The sequence below is a fragment of the Xyrauchen texanus genome, chromosome 36 (assembly GCF_025860055.1).
Source record: "Xyrauchen texanus isolate HMW12.3.18 chromosome 36, RBS_HiC_50CHRs, whole genome shotgun sequence".
NCBI classification, from domain to species: Eukaryota; Metazoa; Chordata; class Actinopteri; order Cypriniformes; family Catostomidae; genus Xyrauchen; species Xyrauchen texanus.
In genome coordinates, this window is record NC_068311.1 from 21,844,338 (window position 1) to 21,867,218 (window position 22,881).

A 22,881-nucleotide genomic window follows, 5' to 3' on the forward strand; every position below is an offset into this window, starting at 1 on the left:
AAAGCAATCATTATTTTTGCTATTTCTTCATCTTGTGACACTAGTATCACAGAAATTACACACTTCAGCTTTACATTGTTAGGACAGTGTGTACTATCCAAAATTATTGTAAATCATCCACTGGATCGATCTCAATGTTGTTACACACTGTTCTGGGTCAACATTTGGCAGCTTTTCCAACCTGCACAGCATAGTGTTTGAAGCTTTCTAGAGAAACTCTTTGAAATTACCAGTGGAGGTCTTTCAGTAGACACTGAGGGAAGCCAGTCAGCTGTGAAGATGAACACGGTGTCATAATAACACTGGTCTCACTGGTACAATGCCATCAGATCAATGAGCAACCACTGCACAGATACATTTGCAGGGAGTCTTTTCTGTTTCCCTTTCTAGAATGTCACAGAACCTTTTGCCTCTGCCATTAGTATTGCTTTTAACTAGCTTCCAGGTATTCAAGGCAAGGATTTTATGCTCTACATTCAGCCAGTGCCACATTATGTCCAAGCAAACAACACTATTCCTGAACTTAGTGTTAGGGATTTTAACAAATAACAGACCCTAGGTGTTCCATTTAGGTGTGTAACTCGGCCTCCTGTTTTGCTGCTGATATCGCTCTGTGCTTGTCGAGAATCATGTCACTGCCCCCAAGTGACCCTAGCTGGAAGTGTTTTTGAATGTATTGGCTCGTGTGTGTTTCAGTTTCCGAATGACATGTTTCCATAGTGGTGGCCAGTTGTGTTTTTTGTTATAAATGAAATGATAGAGTCAGCAGGAATGAATATTTTATTGACTCTAGCCCATAACCCTATCGTCAACCCTAAGCCTAACCATCAGTGGAGTAAATTTTTATTTTAGAGCAAAAAATGAAACCTCTGAATCATGCTCATCATTTTACATCTAGACTTATTAGTATTTGAGTATATCCTCCAGAGACCTGAGCATGATTGCTGTGTGCATTTTCCATTTCCCATTTTTATTTGTAACTAGATGCACCTAATATGCATGCAAAAAAAATATTTCTAGAGCAAATTGTTTTCCTAAAAATGTATGTCCACATATGTGGGACAGTGGGACTAAGTTGTCTTACTTTTTTTTTTAATATATTGATTATTATTTTTACAGGAATGTTTTTGGGACATTAGACATCACAGCTGATTCTCTGTAAAGCTGCTTTAAAACTATTTGTATCGGGAAATGAACAAATAAAAAACTACATAAATAATACATTTTTGACTTGATTTGACTTTTATGTTACAATATATTTTTTCTATTTTGGCAACAAAATCTCAAAGTTCTCTCTATGCACTGTCAAAAAAAAAAAAAAAAAAAGTGATAGTCAGTGTGAAGCATTTTACCAATCAGAAATTAGCATAATTAATGAGAAAAAAGTAATCACTGCCAATCATATGAAAATAAAATGAATAAATTCTGAATATATGTACTGATTATCATTGTCCCATGTCTGCCAACCATTTTGAGTGGTGCGAACATCATCTGCAGCCTGAAACCGAACTCCTGGATGTAGGGCTGGACTGGAGAGAGATATCGGCCCAGGATTGTACTATCGCTGCGCCGTTTTGTGGTCCATTCTGCATTACGCGGTGGCTCATTTTGGCTTATCGGCCAATTCGGCTCATTTCGCGGCTGACCCACCGGCCCAATCGGTTCTCCCGATGGCCACACTGCCCCTGATCAGCCTCAAGTGCATCGGCCCTCTGGGAAAATTCCTGGTATGCCAGATTACCAGTCCAGCCCTGCTTCACTGTCTGCACTGGTCTCAAAACAGTTTGAAATGCACCTTATAACTCCATATAAAGCCTCTGAAATATATGGAAATGCACAGTAAATATAGTATTTCAAATGAAAACCTGCTGATGTACATATTCGTATACATTGTGTTAAGCAGCGTGCGTTTCACGAAAAATCGCTCAAATTAAAAAAATGTCAAATCAAATGAAATTAGAAACTCAAACCTTTGAACAGGTTTCAATGTAAAAACTTAATTTGTCCAAAAGACAAAATTCTCTGCGATCTGCGCCAAGATCAGTCAGTTTAAATGAAACAAAATGTGTTGCGTAAAGCAAAGCCAACGTTCAATGTCCACGCATGTGGATGTGGGGTCGCACAAGCATATTGGTTTATGAACTTTTGGAAGCAACATGTCAATTTCCTAAAAGAAAATCTGATACCACCACAGAACCATGTTACACCACATTCATTTCTGTATGGGTATTGTCTGAAATGGAAATTTGTTTGTAGGATTGTAAGAGGTATTTCTGTTTTCTCATTAATTGCTAATACCTTTTTCTCACACTGATTTGGGGAAGACTTCCTTTACAGCAGCCTCACTGGTAATTTGGCAGTGTTCTAGTATCTGATAGCACACATCAGCCCCTGAATTGCTCTCTCAGTGGGAAAGGTACTTGAGCAGTTCAGCTCTGGCCTGCCATTAATCAAAGCCACTTCCAGTGACCCACTCCAGAAACACAGGCGCTTGCCCTGTCTCTAACAGACAGCTCAACAATTTGTCTCCTTAGGAAAAGTCAGCATTTGAATGCCTTCATTTTAATAAGAATGTATAACACCAGCCAGTTGAGACAAATGGGCCATTGTCTTTACAGATCTTTCTCCTTTAACCTCATCTGAAATGTATTGTGCAGTGCAGGTGTACTTAAATCAAGCAGAAGATTGAGTTTTAAAGGCTAGTTAACACAAAATTTTAAATTCTATCAACATTTACTCACCGTCATGTTGTTCCAAACCTCATTGTATGAGTTTCATTTCTGTAAAACACAAGAAGAGATGTTTGGTACAATGACAGTCTCAGTCACCATTCACTTCCATAATGATGCAGAGAAAGTAAACAGTGACTAAGGTTGTCTGTCCCTAACATTCTGCTTAACATCTCCTTTTGTGTGTCATGAAAAAATGAAAGTCATGTTTTTGGACCAACATGAAGGTGAGTGCATTTTTATTTGTTTATTTTTTATTTTGTTTTGGTGACCGATCCCTTTAAATCAACCAATTTGTTCTTTCAGAGGTTCACGATTTATTTATCTAACTTCAGAGTGATATAATATTATTTCGTTATTGTCCTACGCATATCAATTTCAGATATTGATGCACAAAGTAGCTTCTTTTAAATAATGCAGCGAGATGTAATTATGTTCTATGTCTGAGGCCATTTGGATTTCCTTTGACAATGACAGTTTGTTTTGACTGGGATAGAGATGAGTAGTATTGATTTTAAACTCATTGTTCCATTTACCAGGTATTTTTCTGCATTTCAGATCAGTGTTGTTCAATCTTTTGTGTCTATCAAATGGACAGAAAGAGTAGGATTAACAAGCAGGCATTTCTGAAAAGAACTGTGTTATTGAGGAGTCACATTGTTGGACAGGGTTTAATGATACATTGATTGTTATTTGAAGTCATGTCATTTAACTTTACTTAATGAAACATACAGATTATTTGCTCTAATTTTATTTGAAAAGTTGGACTATGAATTAAAATGCTGAAATGATTTATTCACCCTCATTTTGTTCCAAACCAGTATGACTTTTGTTTCTTCTGAGAAACATAACAGATGATGTTAGACCCCATTTCCACTATTACAATGGGTCTCAGGTGATCCGATCACATATAGTCAGGTGAGACACATCTCTGTTTACACCTGGTCACTTAAATGCATCTCCTGTGACCACTTGTGATCAGATTTGGAGGGGAGGGTCTCTGTTTCATGATGACATACATCAATCACTATGTCAGTGTGTTACTGCATGATAATAAAGGACAGCAAAAGTCAGAAAAGACAAAAAAAGCGGGAAAAAAGCAACACTCTGTTTCTCGAAGATGTGGTTGAAATTTAATCTAAAGCACAAACGCAACATGTCAAGCAGAAGGATCCATTATTTTAGGATTACCTGTATTAAAGGAGCTTCAGGTGTTCATGCATCTCATCTGTGTTGATATCAGACATACTATATAAGATCCAGGAAGCTCTCATGTTTGTGTATGTTTCCACTTATTAAAATGTTTCCGTTCGGAAGGATATTTCCTTTTAAATCCACTCATAAACGGCAAAGTTTAAACTCTTGTTTAATCACAGCAGTTGATTGACAGGTAAGGGGTGGTGCTATACTGCTGCCGGGACACATGCAGGATGAATTAGCGTTTACAATGTTACTCAAATGTGATGTGGACACGTGCGTTTTTAACCACATTCGTATTTGGATTTTGTGATCCGATCACAAAACGTTTTAGACCAATATTTAGGACTGATGACGCATGTGATTGGATAAACCGAAACGCATCTTAATACCAGGTGGAAATCGTGTCTTAGACAAAGTTTTAGTGACTGACAGCCTAAGTTACCATTCACTTTCATTGTATGGAAAAAGAAGCATGAACATTTTTCAAAAGTGTTTCTTTTGTGTTCCACAGATGAAGGAAAGTCATATGGGTTTGGAACAACATGAGTAAATGATTACTGAATTTGTATTTTGTGTGAACTAGCACTTTAAAGGAATATTCCGGTTTCAATACAAGTTAAGCTCAATTGACAGCATTTGTGGCATAATATTGATTACCACAAAAATGTATTTTGTCTTGCTGCTCCATACCTTTACAAATCTTGGGTTCCAATCAGGCACTTACAATGGAAGTGAATGGGGGCCAATCCGGAAACATTAAAATACTCACTGTTTCTTAATTATAGCCACAAGACGTAAACAATATGTATGTTAACATGATTTTAGTGTGATAAAAACACTTACTTACCTTTTCTGTGTAAAGATTTGGCCAATTTTACAACTTTGTTGCCATGGCGATGTAATGCCAACAAACCCTAAAATGACTGTAAAAATTACAATTTAAAATTTTTTATAGCTCAAATATTAAGTTTTAACAGAATAATTAGTATGGCCCCATTCTCTTCCATTGTAAGTGCCTCACTGTAACCTTGATTTTTTCTTTTTTAAGAAAAGGAGGGACGAGTCAGTTGTAATCAACATTATGCCAAAAACGCTGTCAATTGAGCTTAAGTTGTATTGGACACGGAATATTCCTTTAAATGTCAAATTGTGTATTTAACATAATTAAAGGCATGACATGGAAGTTTCCACATATATTCGTAGGTCTACATGTATGCAGGAGTGTTAAAAAAAAAAAAAGCTTAGTTGATGTGCTCTGCCATGTTGTAGAGTGTTTTATTGTGGTGTTTTCAAAGCTTATCTATCTACACTGTAATGTGTCATTTTCAACCCCAAAGGCAGTATACAGTAAGGATAATACCAGTGTTCTTCCAAACAAACACATGTATCTGTAGATAATGTCTCTGCACTGCCAACAGCTCTGCTCAGCATGCCCACTGCAGTTAAGTGGATATTGTTTATGGGAGGCTAGGCACTGTCAGGCGCTCTATTTCAGACCCGGTGTTGTGGCTGCGAAGGGGGACGACACAACAGATACTTCAGATTGTGAAATGCAGCTACACGCACGCAGTACACACATTCCATGTCTGCACCCTCAACGCAAAGGGCACATGACCCCGAGTAAATATTCACAGTAAACTAACAAGTCCATTCTTAAGGGTGTTGACTCAGTCTGTAATGTTAATTTAAATGTGAAGTGTGTAATTTCTGCACCACTAGTAGTGCCAAATGGAATTACAAAAATGATGGCTGTTTTCAAACAGGTTTTCCGAACACCTCCCATCTGCCATTGGTCAGGCACAGAGATAGTTCTGCTCCAAACTTATGCTATTTGTTGAGCCAATGTTGCTATCATTCTGCCTAACATCTGATTTTGGTTCCACGGCAGAAAGAAAATTAAACAGGTGAATGTTATTTTTTTTGTAAAAATAACATGTTTGAATGTTTGTAGTTTTCTCAAGGTGAAATAATATGCCCCTGTTTATAATGAGCCTGTGTATGTCTGGTTGCGGAGCAGTGATAATTAAGGGCTCTGTAGCATGAATAAAGGTTACGTCTGCGCTGGGCTTGGTCGGCTGCTCGTTGATGCAGTGCACGCGCTGGCTGTGTGTCTGTGTGTGTGCCTGGAATTCACATGAAAGGACTCAAGCTAGGGAAGGGAGCGGGTGTGGGCGGGGGATGAGTCGTTGATATGTACAGCGTGACTCAGTTAAACATACCGAACTGCCTGGGTATTTCAGGAGCATTTAATACGTTTTAATTAAACCAAATATTTAGAGCAAGAGGATAGATTAAAAGGACAAAGGACAATTGGCAAGTTTGACTTTGATACGTGGTTTTCTACATTCTGGGTCACACTTGCTGTAGCTACTTCATTGAAATGGAGGGTATATATTTGTCCAAGCTCTTTATGTACACTCTCTCTGGCGTGCTTGTTTAATTTTTTATCAAACTAAGGCATAAATGTTTTCTCTGAAGCCACGGGGTCATTGTGTCTGGACGGTAAATATTTCATTGTGCTGAAATTTGTTCTGCTATGGGCACTGTGTAGACAATTATTTGTCTGCTTATACAATTCTTGAATTCAGGTCTTGTGTTCAGTTAAGAGATTATTTTTGGCATCAGATAATGACGTACGCTTTTCAGATCATTAACATATTTTTCTCTGTACTGGGCCTAATTGATTCAGACCTACTTGAGGAAAATTTTGAGTGCTTGAAGTCTTTCAAATGTTTGTTAAAATCCTTTGACAGCAGAGTGAAAAGCATCCTTCCATTAAAATAAACTTTGAGCCAGAGGCGCAGTCAGGTTTAGAATATCACAAGTGGTTCATTAAAACGCATTCATATATATATATATATATATATATATATATATATATATATATACACACAGGATAGATAGATAGATAGATAGATAGATAGATAGATAGATAGATAGATAGATAGATAGATAGATAGATAGATAGATAGATAGATAGATAGATAGATAGATAGATAGATAGATAGAGATTATAGATTATATATATTATTTTTATATTTCTATTAGCTTGATGTTGTTTTTATAACATTTAAAGATCTGAAAAGTCCATAAATTAATGTGTGTTTCTTCAACTTCATGCACTTTTATCGCTATGGACTTAAATAAATAACAAATTAAAGTTTTGTTAAAGGGATAGTTCATCCAAAAATGAAAATTCTGTCATCATTTACTCACCCTCATGCCATCCCAGATGTGTATGACTTTCTTTCTTCTGCTGAACACAAATTAAGATATAAGTATTTTTCATTTCTGTAGGTCTGTACAATGACAGTGAATGGTGACCAGACCTTTCAAGCTCCAAAAATCACATTAAGGACACATAACAGTAATCTGTATTACTCCAGTGGTTAAATCTGTGTCTTCAAAAGCGATATGATAGGTGTGGGTGAGAAACAGATCAGTATTTTAGTCTTTTTTTACTATAAATCTCCACTTTCACCTTAAGAATGTGAAAGTAAAAGAGGAGATTTATTGTTGAAATATTGATCTGTTTCTCACCCAAAATGATTGCATCACTTCAGAAGACATGTATTAAACCACTGGAGTCATATGGATTACTTTTATGTTGCATTTATGTGATTTTTGGAACTTCATAGTTCTGGCCACCATTCACTTGCATTGAAATGGCCTACAGAGGTGAGATATTCTTCTAAAAATCGTTCTTTGTGTTCCGCAGAAGAAAGAAAGACACATCTGGGATGGCATGAAATTAAGTAAATTATGGGATAATTTTTGGGTGAACTATGCCTTTAAATACATTTTCTTTTTCCCACACTCTGTTTTTTCATACTAATAATATCCAGCAATATATGTACATGCATCACAGGAGATTTGTGTCATTTTTGAAAAACACACTAATATAAGCATATATGATCGAAAATCCCATCTAAACCTGATATACTCATTTGGTGAACTCAATTACCTTAATGCCTTTTTTTCACTGAAAGTCACACGCTACCTGTCAAATTTTACATTAAGGTCATTTTGGCCTCAAGAATATGTTCAGGTCTGTAGCTCTCTTGGTCAGAGTGTTTTTTTTTCATATAATGATGGCAACATAGAGACTTTTATACCTTGATAGCGGTGATGTATCAACAGGGCTGGACTGGGAAGAGAAATCAGCCTGGGATTTTACATAGCAACTGGCCTTTCGCTGTCCTTTTCTGCATATCGTGGCATTGTTTTGTGGTCCATTCTGCATAACACGCCGGCTCATTTGAGCTTATCACGGCCCATTCGGCCCATTTCGTGGCCGACCCGCCGGCCCGCTCGGTTCTCCCGAAGGCTAGTCCACCCCTGATCGGCCCAAAAGTTCGTCAGCCCACCGGGAAAATACCCGGTATGCCAGATTACCGGTCCAGCCCTGTATATCAAACACAGACTTAATCTTACAATGCTTTGTATCCACAGGAAGTTGCATGGTGGAGTGAAGACCTTTGGCTGCGAGTTCTGCGGAAAGCAGTTCCTGGACAGTTTACGGCTAAGGATGCACATGCTGTCTCATTCAGGTAAATCATACTCATACACTGGAATCACACAGAGTAAAAGTCATAATATAAACCAGGGTTCCCTTGGTCATTGAAAATCTGTAAATATCAGGCATTTGTATATAATTTTATATAATATAATAGAAATATAAAATTGGCTAGAAAGTCAAAGCAAAATGTTAGCCCCCTGTTGTCATGTGTTTGTCTACAAAGTAAAGCCTGTTTAACCTGCTGTAGCAGATTGCATTGCACTTCAGTTGGAGGTCCATCTATGTATTAATGACGCAGTGTTTGGTTATCCCCGTCCTCCTACTTCCTAACTGCATCTCAACGGTTGTATTTTAGACCTGGCTGAGATCCAGTCTGGGCAGTTTGCCATGTTATTAGTACAGTATGTACAGTGAATCTTTGCCAGCTCATTTTTTTACATTGTAATGAGGAGGTGTAGGACAGAAAGCTGCTCAAGGGAGGGGACAACTCAAGTTGTTTATACACATCCAGACCCACAATTAAATGGTGAAATGTTTGGCGTTACATCTTACGTAAGTGTTTAGTATTGCTCTATTAAAACAACCTCAAGCTTTTCCCTTCAGATTTTGGATAACGAAAAGGTTAGTTACTAAACCTTAGACATTAAGCAGACACAGACTACAAAAGGAAGATTAGCAATGAGATTCTGTATTTTCGTTTTATGTTGTCTAACTATCAGCTTTTGTTTTTCATGCTAGCTCGTTTTTTAACTCTTTCTTCACCCTTTTTCCAGTCTTTGCTTCCTGACGGATCTTAAAGGGATAGCACACCCAAAAACATACATTTTGTAATAATTTATTCACCCTCATGTTGTTTCAAACCTGTATGACTTTCTTCTGGAACACAAATGGAGATGTTAAGCAGAATGTTAGCGTCAAACATTCACTTTCGTCTTTTTCCCATATTTATCCATGTAGAACACATTATAATTAGTGTTGTTGAAGTTAACACATAACAAAATTAGTTTATCGCCACAATATTTTTTTATTTAACACATAATATGACCCCTGTGATGGACTGGCGACCTGTCCAGGGTGTCCCCCGCCTTTCGCCCAATGTTAGCTGGGATAGGCTCCAGCCCCCCACGACCCTGTACACAGGATAAGCGGTTGACGATGGATGGATGGATGGACATAATATGACCCTTTGAATAAACCGTAGTTCACGAGAAGCGAGTCAATTCGCGCAAATGCCACTAATGTGTCAGTGCCCCTGTTTGATAGTGCACTAGCCAATGCAGAAGTTGGAGACATTGCTGGAACCCTGTAGGTAATCTGCACTGTTAATCCCATCGTTTACAATTGTGACCAGGGTCTAAAAAGAAAATTGTACAGAGTTGTCAATTGTAAATGACAGTGAGGACATTTTTGCATGAGTGTTCATTTTCTGTTGTTCAACTCTGTTGGTGTGGTAGGTTTTGTGTGGATGACTGAAAAATACATATTGTCCACTCATGTTTATAAAGATATTGAGATTAATCATGATTAACTACAAAAATTATGCGATTAATCATGATTATATATTTAAATTGTTTGACTGCCCTAATTATTACACTTAAAAGATCATGGAAATCTTCAAGCTTTTTTGCCACATTTTTATTGACAGTGCCATCAGAAATGGGACTTCCAACCTGGTCTCACAGAATCACATTACTATACCTACATTTTTGCAAATTGATTTTTACGTGGCTAATTGTACGTATTGTAAAAGTTTCCTGGTGAAATGAAAACTAAACGTAATGGCGTTTATTCTCTTTCACACAAACTTTTCCCCTGTTCCTCACACAACGCTATCTTATGACATTCAACACTTTTATTATAGTGTATGAATTGTAAGGCCATACATTATAACATTTGCATTACATAAACAACTACATTTGCTAGCTTGTTCGAGCATGATCAAATTGTGTGGTACCACAACTGATGGAGCATTGCACTTGTAATGCAAAGGACCGGGATCTGAGTCCTGAAGAGCCCGCAAGGCGACATGGAGCACAAAGTGTCATAGAAGCACCACAAAATGATGTAAAATATCACATTTGCTTTTTATGACACTATCGGTTAGGTTTAGGTTCAGGGTAGGAAGGTAGCTTTTGTTGATTTAAAACTTGACATAGCACTAACCTTCATAACCTCGTCTGTTTGGGTGACGATTTAACTCGCTTTTAGCATCAATGGACTTTTCACGTCAGAACTGCCACGACACATGTTATCAACATTAATTTTGCAAAAAGGCCATTACAGTCACGTCATTTTCATGATATCAGGCTGTAGATTTGAGCACGACTGCTGTGTGCATTTTCCATTCCCCTTTTTGATTTGTAATTAGTAGCTTCTAAGAAACATGCTACTAGTATTCTTAATTTTTAAGATAAAAAACAATTTGGTCTATAAAAATTACATATATATATATATTATATAAATAATTTTTTAGACCAAATAGTTTTCTTAAAAATGTATGTCCACATATGTGGATAATAGGACTTAGAAGTGAAATTTTATTTCAGTTTTTTTTTTTATCAAATTGTTTATTTTGTTTCAAGGAATGTTGGTTATTCATGTTTTTCAGATGTTACTGACATTACATCAGAAATTACCATAATTAATTCTGATTCAAAGTAATGGCCAGTATCATATAATTCTTGCCAATCATGTTAAAATAAAATTAAAATGTATAATTATACATTTAATTTATTTAATTATAAATTCTGAATCTGTGTAATGATTACCATAGCCCAATGTTTGCAAACATGTTGAGTGGTCCAAACATCATCTGCAGCCTGAAACTGAACTATTGACCAAATGTTAGGAGTGGCTGCATTGGAAAGCTGTAGGATGCTCCCTTGCTCAGTAATTAGGGAATGACTTAACCTCCAGTGAGCTGTCTGTCTGCACTGATCTCAGAACAGTTTGAAATGCACCTTATGTTCATCATAACTCTGTGTACAGTCTGTGAAAGGAAAAATGTCCTGCTTTTGGATGCATCCATTGATTCTCAATGTAATAATGTACAGTGAATATAGGATATTTTATGAAAAATATTGCATATAATCCACATACATGGTCATTATGTCTAGCAGCATGCCGTTTCGCGATAAATCAATTAAATCTTTTAAATGGCATATCGGATGAAACTGTTGACTCAAACAGGTTTCTTATTAGATGTAGTTTTGTTTCTATTTTTCCCAAAGACAAACTCAGCTGAGATCAGCACCATTTTGTTTTGTCACATGACTCGGTGCGTCTAATGTTTAACCATTTAATGACAGCCTAGAGTCTTCTGAACCGAGATCATTTGGTTGAAATCATGCATAGCTTAAAGCAAAGCCAAAACGTAATGTCCACATATGTGGACACGTCTCTCAGGAGATGAAAAATGGGAAAAGCCAGTCTCCAGTCAGATTCAGTCCATGGCTCCGACATCACTCTCAGGAAGCTAAGCATGTGATTGATGCTTACTGAATTCAGTAGTTGCCCTGAGTAAATCGTGCTTTAGAGAGGAATGTCCGGTTTCAAGTGGAGGGGAAATACACTCAAACTGGCAGCAGGGTGTGTGTGTCCATCTGTCTGATTAAGTCTCTAGTCGTCTCTCTAGAGGGTATGTGAAGCACACCTCACTTGCCTTTATCAGCTCAGGTTTTGCTCAAGGTTCTGACAGCACTCTTCTTCCATTAAACAGAAAATGTCCCTCTCCTTTTGTCCCATTCTCTGTCCGTCTCTGTCTCTGCTTCTCTTTTTTACTATGGGCAGTCCATGGGTTTTTGACATAAAATACTTTGGGGATGTTCTGAGACACGGTACATTATTTTAAATAATATCTTGCTGATGCTTTTATAAGATAATGCATACAAAGCATAATATTGTGGTCTCATTTTAACTGAAAGACTACAGGAAATATTTATGCTTTTATAAAAATTATTTGTCTTCCAGCAGGAGCTTTTAAAATTAACAAATGAGGGCAAAAAGATATTTAAAAATCCTACAAAAAAAAATCACAATAAAAGTGATCTTATTGATCTTATAAAAACAATCTTATTGTTGATGAAATAAAAGTCCATATGCACATTGTGTGTCAACTATGCTTATGAGTTTATGAAAGCCAGTGAAAGAGATGTATTATGATATTTTCTCAAAATCCAACCCTCCTAATCTGTCATAAAGCAATATCATGAAGACGTGCAACAATATTCAGTTACTCCCATGTTTAATCTGCTCGTAATCCCCTGTTGCACCTGTTCCTGTTCGACATGACAGCATTAAAGAAAAGGATTCTTTTTCATCTGCAACTTTGAGGCTGAAAAACCCTGTCAAAACGTTTTCTCTTAATATCTCGCTCTGTTTGTCTCTCTTTCACTCTTCCTCTTTCTCCATCCCATTTTTCTGTCTGTTTCTCTCTGTCTTGGTGTCTGAGAGAAACCCTGCTCTTGGAGCTTGGCGTCATGCCAGCTCTTCCCTTGCGCTGATGACATCATCAGCTGCCGGCAGGTCTGGATGTTCTGCCAGCATTCTGGAGCATTTATGATCGCTCGCAGATGTGTGTCCAGGAACATACTGTACCCAAATCCCAAAATTAATCAAACTTGACTGCTCTCCAAGCCACTGCTCTCCAAAATAGCGTGTGCAGCGGGGTGAAGGGAGGAGCGTGCTGGTGGAGTTCTAAATAAAACAAAAATGCTGAAAAGAAAACAGAGATGCAGACTGCAGGTCCTTTGAGACTGGCTAGAGTGGATGGAGCAGACACATGACCAGTGTTGTGGCCTGATGGAGGAATTCACTAAGAAAGAATTGTGTCCGCTAATAGCATTATTTATTTGCACATTGCATTTGTCTGCATTGTTGTTGCATCTGATTAACAAAAGCAGTTACATATATAATGGTGCAAACACGACCATAATTATTGTGCTGAATGCAAATGGTCTTTCATAGTTACTCTATTGTGCTGAGTTGTGAAGGATGAAGTACACTAACGTGTACTAGGATGAAGGATGAAGGATGAAGGATGAAGTACACTAGCATGTACAAGGATGAAGTACACTAGCGTGTACTATCTTTTTTATAAATGTGTCTGCTTTTTTTAATAAATTGCCATTTACGACATGCTTTCCATGGGTGGTATGGGGCAACGTTAATTATATTATAATCTATATAAGCATAATTTGCTTAGAAAGGCGATTTGTTTATACTGAAAAGAAAGTCAGTGACTTAATTAATAACAACTGTTCGGTATGGGTCAAAAAGACCCGGTATACACTCACATATCACTTTATTAGGAACACTATGGTCCTAATAAAGTACCCGATGCAGTCTTCTGCTGTTGTAGCCCATACACCTCAAGGTTCGACGTGTTGTGCATTCTGAGAAGCTATTCTGCTCACTATAATTGTGTTTTTTATAAGAGTGGTTTTCTGAGTTACCGTAGCCTTTCTTATCATCTTTTATCATCAAAAAGGTGTTTTTGTCCTCAGAACTGCCGCTCACTGGATGTTATTTGTTTTTGGCACCATTCTGAGTAAACTCTAGAGACTGTTTTGCATGAAAATACCAGGAGATCAGCAGTTACAGAAATACTCAAACCAGCCTGTCTGGCACCAACAATCATGCCATGCCAAAAAATGTTTCCCCGTTCTAATGGTTGATGTGAACATTAACTGAAGCTCCTGACCAGTATCTGCATGATTTTATGTATTGTTCAACTGGCACATGATTGGCTGATTAGATAATCGCATAAATAATTAGGTCTACAGGTGTTCTTAAGAAAGTGCTCGGTGAGTGTAAGTGTATACATGGCTTATACATGGCACCAAATGTGGGTAGAAATCAGCAGTGGCAGGGATCTCCATCACCCTTACTTGCCACTTTGGCTGGTGGCCGCAGCCAAATCAAATTTAATTGTATTCATCACACGTTCAGTGCCTTATAAGCAAAAAATACGACTCTCATAACTTACACGTGCATCTGTGTGGTGCGAATTAAGTGTGATTTTGCACGAGCTGCCGCAGTGTATGCCAGCGTGCTCCAGAGATAGAGCCAGATCTCTGGGACTGTGCAGAGTGAAACTTGTATGATTTTGTTGGGCTTTATTCATTATCGGGGCCTGCAGAGACCACAAAACGGATGTGAAACATTTGAATTATTTTGAGAATCTTCTACTTTAACACACTACCGGTATATTGAAGAAGTCTCAAACTGACAAGGTATAGAGACAACAGAGTGCCATGCATCAATATTGATTACAAGGTATTTAAAATATGCCTCATCATCCAAACAAAAATGTTTTACTGAATTAACACTATTTGGTAACTGGTATAGAGATAAAGTAAATGGATTAGGGCGAATCTATAAGACTTCATTTTTATCATTAATAATAATTTTGTCATCATTCACTCTCCTTTATCTTGATCCAAACCCATACGGCTTACTTTCTTCCATGATTGAAAATAGATTAATGAATGATTCTGTTTATGTAAAAAGTTGCAATGAAAGTGAATGGTGACTGAGTTTAATCTACCTAATATCTCCTTTTGTACTCCATGGAATTATTAACTGTGAAAGTTGTAGTTAAAGGTCTCTAAATGTGTTTAGGCTATTAGTTTTTCATTAAAAATACAGTTTATTTTTTACCTACATTAGCCTAACCAAAGTAGTGTGGAGCCATCCATGGTCTGACCTGTTCTATATTGGCTTATGCAAGCGGTTACAGTCTCCAATTAGTTTAGTTTATTTTTGTGGGGCAGGGGATTTTTCCTAGCAAAAATTTTGTGAGTTTGGAATACCACTAGCCACAGTGGCCAAAAAGATAATATCAAGCCCTGTATACAGCCCTTTTGATAATTAACATGAACACTGACATAGACTTGTTTTTCAAACTGAGCACAACCTTTATAGCACCACCTACAGTATGTGGTGGTGCTATAAACCCTTTGTTTTGAGTGAAAAAAGCTGATTATCGAAATACACATTTTATCTGTTTGAAACAAATACAGAGTCAAGGTTTACGGTATATTCTAAAAAAGTTTTTATTACAGAATATTTAGTTGCCCCGCAAATGAAAAATGAGCCCAAAAAAAATCCCATAGATTTCCAATGAAAGTTCCCCAAACGTATCTATAGATCAGGATAACATAGACACTTGGGAATGGTTTCTTTTGACTTTGGCCAGTAAGTAACCATCTTGCAACCATTGAGTAATGGCCAAGCAACCAGCTAGCAATACCCTAGCCAGTCCACCAAAAATACCCTCACACTGCATCACGATTAACAAGTATCAATAAATGTATTTTTTAGCTTATTCATTGGCCAAATACAAGACTAAGATTCTGTTTAGGAGTTCTCTTACGAGAGGTTCTCTCGTATTGCGTAAGCTAGCTTACGCTACGGGAAAGATTCATCTTTTCTGAGATATTGAAGCCAAAAAATTATCCTTAATTTTGTATCCATTGTCAACGCAGTGCGGCAGCTGCAGACCTTGAGCGGGCTAGCTAGCGAGCTCATTGGTTGCTCTGCGGCAACTGCTGCAGCCTATAGACGAGCTTGGGCTGAACTCGCGATCCAATGAGAGGCGTCCGCGCTCACTGCATCAAAGCCCACCAAAAGGGCGTGACTAGAGTGCATATAAGTGTAGTTCGTGAGGCTGGAACCCTGATTTTCATCTCTTCAGCGAGCTCTTCGCATCTCTGAAATGGAAGCCGCGTCGCCATTCGAGGGGCATCTAGCAAGCGTGGACAGCGCCGAAGAAGCCGGCCGTCTTCGCCACCTTCAGCCATCCTGCGAAGCTACGCCATCCGGCGACGTATCCTTTTTAGAGCAAGCTAAGTTCCTCAGCTGAACTTCACAAAAGAGTATCGAGCGCCTTTATAAAGATGCCTCGCGACTTCCTGCGGCTCATGCCGCTCCTCTCAGCCGGAGACCGACACATCATCTGGCGCCTCTGCCTGGGACTGGGGCATGCAGAGCTCGCCTCGCTGACGGCGGATGCGACCTCTGCGAGGAGCTTCGGCGTCGACCCTGCGGGCTCGACTCGAGCATGCAAAACCGAGCTGCCGCCGCCTTCTGTTTCGCCGCTGGAAGAAGCGCCGCCCCAAAGGCTGCCGGAACCAGTTTTAGAAGCTGACTGTCTCGCCGAGCCCCTCCCTCGAGCATCGCGTTCACCCTCCCCGCCCTCGGACGCACAGTTGCCGCCGAGCGTCGCGACTGCTGCCACCTCGAGAGCGAGGCGGAGGACAAAGGCTGCTGTTCCATCATGGCTTCGGACAGCGAGGAGTGGTCACAAGCCTCCTCAACGCCCAGGAATCCAGCAGGACCCGCGCCGAGTCGAAGGGGAACTGATACGCCTCCTCACACAGGCCGCCGACCGCCTCGGCTCGAGTGGTCACCGCCCCTGAGCAGGCTCCCAACAGACTCGACGGCTGTTTTCTTCAAAGCCGCCACCGGCGCCGCGTCCGGCCGCCCCTTCCTGCCGGAACTCCACGCCGAAGCTCTCTAAATCGTGGAACGCCTCTCTCGGCCAGGACTCGATCCCACGCCTCCACCGCCTCGCTTCAGTGGACGGCGCCGCGAGAAGGGCTACTCTTCCATCCCCCGGTCGAGGATTCGGTAGCAGCACACCTTTGCCCGCCCTCGCGAGATGGCGGTCTAAACCAGTGCTCCCGCCTAAGGCCTGCAGAACTACTTCCGCCTGTGTTGGCCGCGCCTATTGCGCCGCCGCCAAGCCGCATCTGCTCTGCATTCCATGGCCGCCTTGCAGATCCTCCAAGCGGACCTTCTTCGGGAGTGGGATGAGAGAGGCAGGCACCCAGAGGCTGTTACAGATCTAAGGAGCCGACGGACCTCGCCCTTCAGGCCACCAAAGCTGCAGCCCAAGCTATAGGGAAGTGCATGGCCTCGCTGACTGTAACCGAGAGACACCTGTGGCTAACGCTAGCCGACATGGGAGAAACTGAGCGCTCCACGTTCCTCAACGCCGCTCTCTCCGTCCGGTCTCTTCAGTTCCACGGTAAGTGGCATTGTTGACCGTTTTTCGAAGTCCAGAAAGCCACCCAAGCCATGAATCTCTTCCTGCCTCGCCGGCTAGCTCCTCTGCAGGCCGCCCACATAACCAGCCTCCTGCACGAGCATCTTCATAGCGCCCAGCTCAACAAAGCCAGACTTCCCAGCGCCGACAGGGCGGCCGCCCCAGATCACGCTCAGACAGCCGCCGAGACCACCGCCTCCGCTGGCCTCGGCCTAAGATTGCGCTTGAAACCTGAACAACCGAAGTCCTCCTAGCTTTGTTGAACAAACGACGGCTCAGTCCCGCCGCGCCGGACCACCGCCAAAGCTTCGCCCCTGTCAGTCCCCTTCTCTCAGGCTACTGCAGTGGTGAATTTAGCAGCCAACAAGCCGGTGACACTGCCCGCTTGCTCAGACTCAAACGCCGTTTCACGGCTAATCCAAATAAATCTTGTAAAGAGCAAACATGTCTTATGTGTAGAAAATGTGCCCACAAACCTGTGTTCGCCCCTACCCACAAGCATAACACATCCCGCGCTCCCTATCAGAGCATCGCTCTCATAAAGCGGTTACTGAACCGCCGAAGCGCCAGAGTCAATGAAGGCGTACAAATGCGCGCACGTGCTCCATTCTCTGGCCGCTCTGTCACACCGACCAGCCCTATGTGTAGAAAACGTGCCCACAATCCAGTGTTCACTTCTGCACACAAGCACTGCATGTCTCGTGTCCCCACCAGAGCACGCCACATAAAGCGGTTACTGAACCGCTCGAGCGCTAGTAGTCAATAAATGCGCTCACCTAATACGCGGCGCTGCCCATTCTCTGCCCGCTCTGTTACACGGCCAGCAAACATTCCTCTGTGTGTAAGTCCCGTGCCCATGACTATGCTTAGCGATCACGTAACAGATGTGACTCTTTCCCCATTCATTCCAATCGGAATTCACTCACAAAACAGCCTGTTCATGCTGTCTCGCGAGCAATCATGCATAAACACACTAAACACGCCACACATTTTGTTCAGTGCTCTGTGTGCGGCAATCAGAGCGAATTGGCCATTCACCCTCTAGCTGCTACGCTTAGAAGCTATTCCAGGGATATCCAAGTGGGTGTTAAGCACAATACAACAGGGCTATTTGCTACAGTTCGATCGCCGCCCTCCTCGCTTCAGAGCCGCTCGAAACCACTGTGAACACGGAAGCAGCGTGCATGCTTCGTTCAGAAATAGCAAGCCTTCTGTGCAAAAGGGCCATAGAGAAAGTGCCACCCTCTCTGAGCGAAGTCGGGCTTTACAGCCGCTATTTTCTTGTTCCCAAGAAAGACGGCGGCCTCAGACCCATATTAGATCTCAGGGTTTTGAACAAGGTGCTTGCAAAAAGACCGCTCAAAATGCTTACAATCAGGAAACTCCTCACGCATGTGCGCCAGGTGGACTGGTTTATTTCTCTCGATCTGAAAGATGCATACTTTCAGATTCAGATAAATCCCCGCCACAGGCCATGCTTGAGATTCGCCGACGGCCAGGTTTATCAATACACCGTCCTTCCGCTCGCCTGTCCTTAGCACCCTGTACTTTCACGAAGCGCATGGATGCGGCGCCGCACTCCCTGCGGAGTCAGGGTTTGCGAATTCTGAACTATTTGGACGACTGGCTGATTATGGCTCAGTCACATATGGAGCTTCTGTCTCACAGAGCAGTTCTCCTCAGCCATCTGAACAGTTTGGGTCTTGCAGTCAATTGGACTAAGAGCTCACTACAGCCCAGTCAGACAATTTCCTTCCTTGGGATAGAACTAGACTCCGTGGCAATGACGGCTCGCTTATCTACACAGCGCCGCGCCGTGTTCAGCTGACTAGCCGCATCTTTTCAGATGAACAGCCTCACGCCTCTGAAGAAATTCCAGAGAGTGCTAGGTTACATGGCCTCAGCCGCAGCAGTACTTCAGCTGGGTTTACTGCACATCGCTCGCTTCAGCATTGGCTAAGCACCCGCGTCTCGCCGGGCTTGGGCCACAGGCCGCCAGCCCATCAAGATGACTCAGACCTGTATTTCAGCTCTGCAGCCTTGGACAGTGGCCGAGTGGTATCAGCGAGGAGTGACAATGGGAGCTGTATCTCGCCGAAAAGTCATCTCGACAGATGCGTCCAACACGGGTGGGGCGCGGTCTGCGAGGGCTCTCCGGTTTTTGGCCTATGGTCAGTTCAGGAAAAGCTCCTTCACATAAATTGTCTGGAAATGATAGCGGTCGAGTACGCCGCCGGCGCTTTCTCCCGGTCATTCAGGGTCACCACGCCCTGGTCCGCTCGGACAACAGATCTGTGGTATCCTACCTAAACCGCCAGGGCAGTGTCAGATCCAGGAACCTTTTCCATCTGACGGAACGCATACTGAGTTGGTCCCAGTGCCACCTGCGCCGCTGAGGGCGACGCGACGTGCCAGGCCACCTGAACGACGGCCCGGACAGACTGTCCAGAGACAATATTCCCCAAGGGAATGGTCCCTGCACGCTCAAACAGTCCAGACGTTATGGCACCTATTCGGCAGAGCAGAGATAGACCTCTTTGCGTCAGAAGAGAACTCTCACTGCCCGATATTTTTCTCGAAGCGAGGACGCCGCTGGCCCAGGACTGGCCCAGGCGCCCGCTTTACGCCTTCCCCCCGTCTCGCTATTGCCACAGGTAATGCAGAGGATCAGGGAAACGCGTCACTCTGTGCTCCTCATAGCCCCGCGTTGGGAGAATCAGACATGGTTCCCGGAGCTTACGCAGCTGTCACTGACAGCGCCGTGGCCCATCCCAGTGAGAGCAGATCTCATCTCTCAAGCTCACGGCACAATCTGGCATCCCCACCCAGAGCGCTGGACGCTGCATGCATGGGTGATCAACGACTACCCGTCGCTCTGCCAGAAGGAGTAATAAATACCATTATACACACTAGAGCCCCTTCCACAAGAAGACTCTATGCGTCAAAATGGTCTGTGTTCTCAAAATGGTGCACCGACAGAGACCTGGACCCGCGGACATGTGGGGTGTCATCGCTGCTCGAATTTCTACAAGAGCTGATGGATAAGGGCAGATCCCCATCCACGCTCAAAGTGTATGTGGCAGCCGCTGCGGCGCTCGCTGAACCCCTGCACGGCCAGTCATGGGGAAAAACGAGCTGGTCATCCGCTTCCTTAGGGAAGCTAGAAGGATGAACCCCCGCGCTCCCATCGGTTCCTATCTGGGATCTTTCTATAGTTCTCGAAACTATGAAAGCCCCCCTTTCAAACCACTTCAATCCGTGGATTTGAAATACCTTTCACTCAAAACCGTTTTCTGACTGCCCTGTCATCAGTCAAACGTGTGGGAGACCTTCACGCGCTGTCTGTCAGTGCTGCGTGTCTTGAGTTTGGACCAAGTGACTCCAAGGTCATTTTAAAACCTAGACACGGCTATGTTACCAAGGTGATCGGTACTCCTTTCAGAGCACAGGTCATTTCCCTATCGGTGCTACCAGCATCCGATAGCGAACGCGACGGCAATCTCCTTTGCCCAGTCAGAGCACTGAGATTGTATACACGGCGCTCGCCGCTTTCAGACGCTCTGAGCAGCTTTTCGCTTCGTTTGAGGGCGCACCAAAGGTCTCGCCACCGAAACAGACACTATCTAGATGGATAGTGGACACTATTGCTGCTGCATACGCGTCAAAAGGCCTGCCATGCCCGTTGGGCATTAGGGCTCACTCCACTAGAGGCATGGCATCCTCGTGGGCATGGTCCAGCGGGATTCCCATTCATGTACATATGTGTGGCAGCAGGATGGACTTCCCTCCACATTTGTCAGATTTTACAATATGGAAGTGCCCGCTCTGCAGGCAAAACTACTAGCGGTTTAATACGCTACAGCTCCCCTGGTGAGCTGCACTGATGGGACACATTCCACACAGACCGGCACCGCCGCTCTGTCGCTCCCTTCCCACTATGTGCTTATATATTACACAAACACTGACCCGCATTCTTGCCGGCCAAATCTTATTTCCCCACTCATAAGGGCTCCCGGGTTCCCCTTAATTCTCTGGGGCTCATACAGTGGATGCTTGGCACGCACGGCGTTGACAATGGGTTCCCGTAGCGTAAGCTAGCTTACGCAATACGAGAGAACCTCTCGTGAAGAGAACGTATCGGTTACCTAACGTAACCTCGGTTCTCTCTAGATGAGGGAACGAGTATTGCGTAGCCGGCCGTGCTCGCGCCACGCAGCGACTTTTCGCTTCAGTCAATGAAAACCAGGGTTCCAGCCTTCGAACTACGCTTATATGCACTCTAGTCACGCCCTTTTGGCGGGCTTTGATGCAGTGAGCGCCGGACGCCTCTCATTGGATGCGAGTTCGCCCAAGCTCGTCTATAGGTTGCAGCAGTTGCCGCAGAGCAACCAATGAGCTCGCTAGCTAGCCCGCTCAAGGTCTGCAGCTGCCGCACTGCGTTGACAATGGATACAAAATTAAGGATAATTTTTTGGCTTCAATATCTCAGAAAAGATGAATCTTTCCCGTAGCGTAAGCTAGCTTACGCAATACTCGTTTCCTCATCTAGAGAGAAACGAGGTTACGTTAGGTAACCGATACGTTTTTAACTCTTAAACGGGTCAAAAATGACCTGTACGTAACAGGAAGGTTAAGTACTGGAAGCGCAGCACTATTTCAGTGCATTTAGTGTTTAAATGCACTGAAATAGATTGCTGGTGGTTAGTCAGTAAGATGCTAAAATGGCGCAATTGTTGTGTGAATTTACCTTAGTGTTAAGATGTGCTGTCTGAGAGCATGGCTATGTGTGCCACCACACCAGCCTGTTTCCCTCACCCCTCAACCTCTTTCAGGTGGATTAAACCACACATTCCTCACATGCCTATGGATGTCAGCATGCTAATAAACGTCTATTGTACTATTGTAACCTCTGTTCCCTTATGGAGGGAACAAGACGTTGTGTCGAAGAATCGACACTAGGGGTCTCTCTTGAGAGCCTCGTGCATCTCTGAACTTGAGAAAAGGCCAATGAGAAATTGGCAGACAGAATTTGCATGTCCTGCCCCCGGACATACGGGTATTAAGGGAGGGTAATTAGTCTGTCCATTCAGGTTTTTGCCCTGAGGAGCTGAGAATGAGGTTCGGCCATAACAATGGCTCAGTTCAGCGGTGTGGCCGGGAGGACACAACGTCTCGTTCCCTCCATCAGGGAACGGAGGTTACAATATTAACCTAGACGTTCCCCGTCTGTCACTCACTTCGACATTGTGTCGAAGAAGCGACACTAGGGGTCCATATTTGAACCATGTATGTGAGCTGCTGACGCAGATGCGGGCTGGCAGTTTCTTGCCAAAGTGACAGGCTGCATCAGACTGCACGTACCCTTCCCCAACGCCCCATAAAAA

At 42.6% G+C, this 22,881-nt stretch overlaps 1 protein-coding gene across 1 annotated transcript in view; it reads left to right on the forward strand.

Annotated features, from left to right (window-relative positions):
• The window catches only part of zbtb16b (zinc finger and BTB domain containing 16b), a 101,531-nt gene that overhangs the window by 18,063 nt on the left and 60,587 nt on the right, over positions 1 to 22,881 (forward strand). The window contains exon 3 of the mRNA XM_052107232.1: positions 8,382 to 8,479. Within this exon, the coding sequence (XP_051963192.1) occupies positions 8,382 to 8,479 (98 nt within the window). The remainder of the gene's footprint in view (positions 1 to 8,381; positions 8,480 to 22,881) is intronic.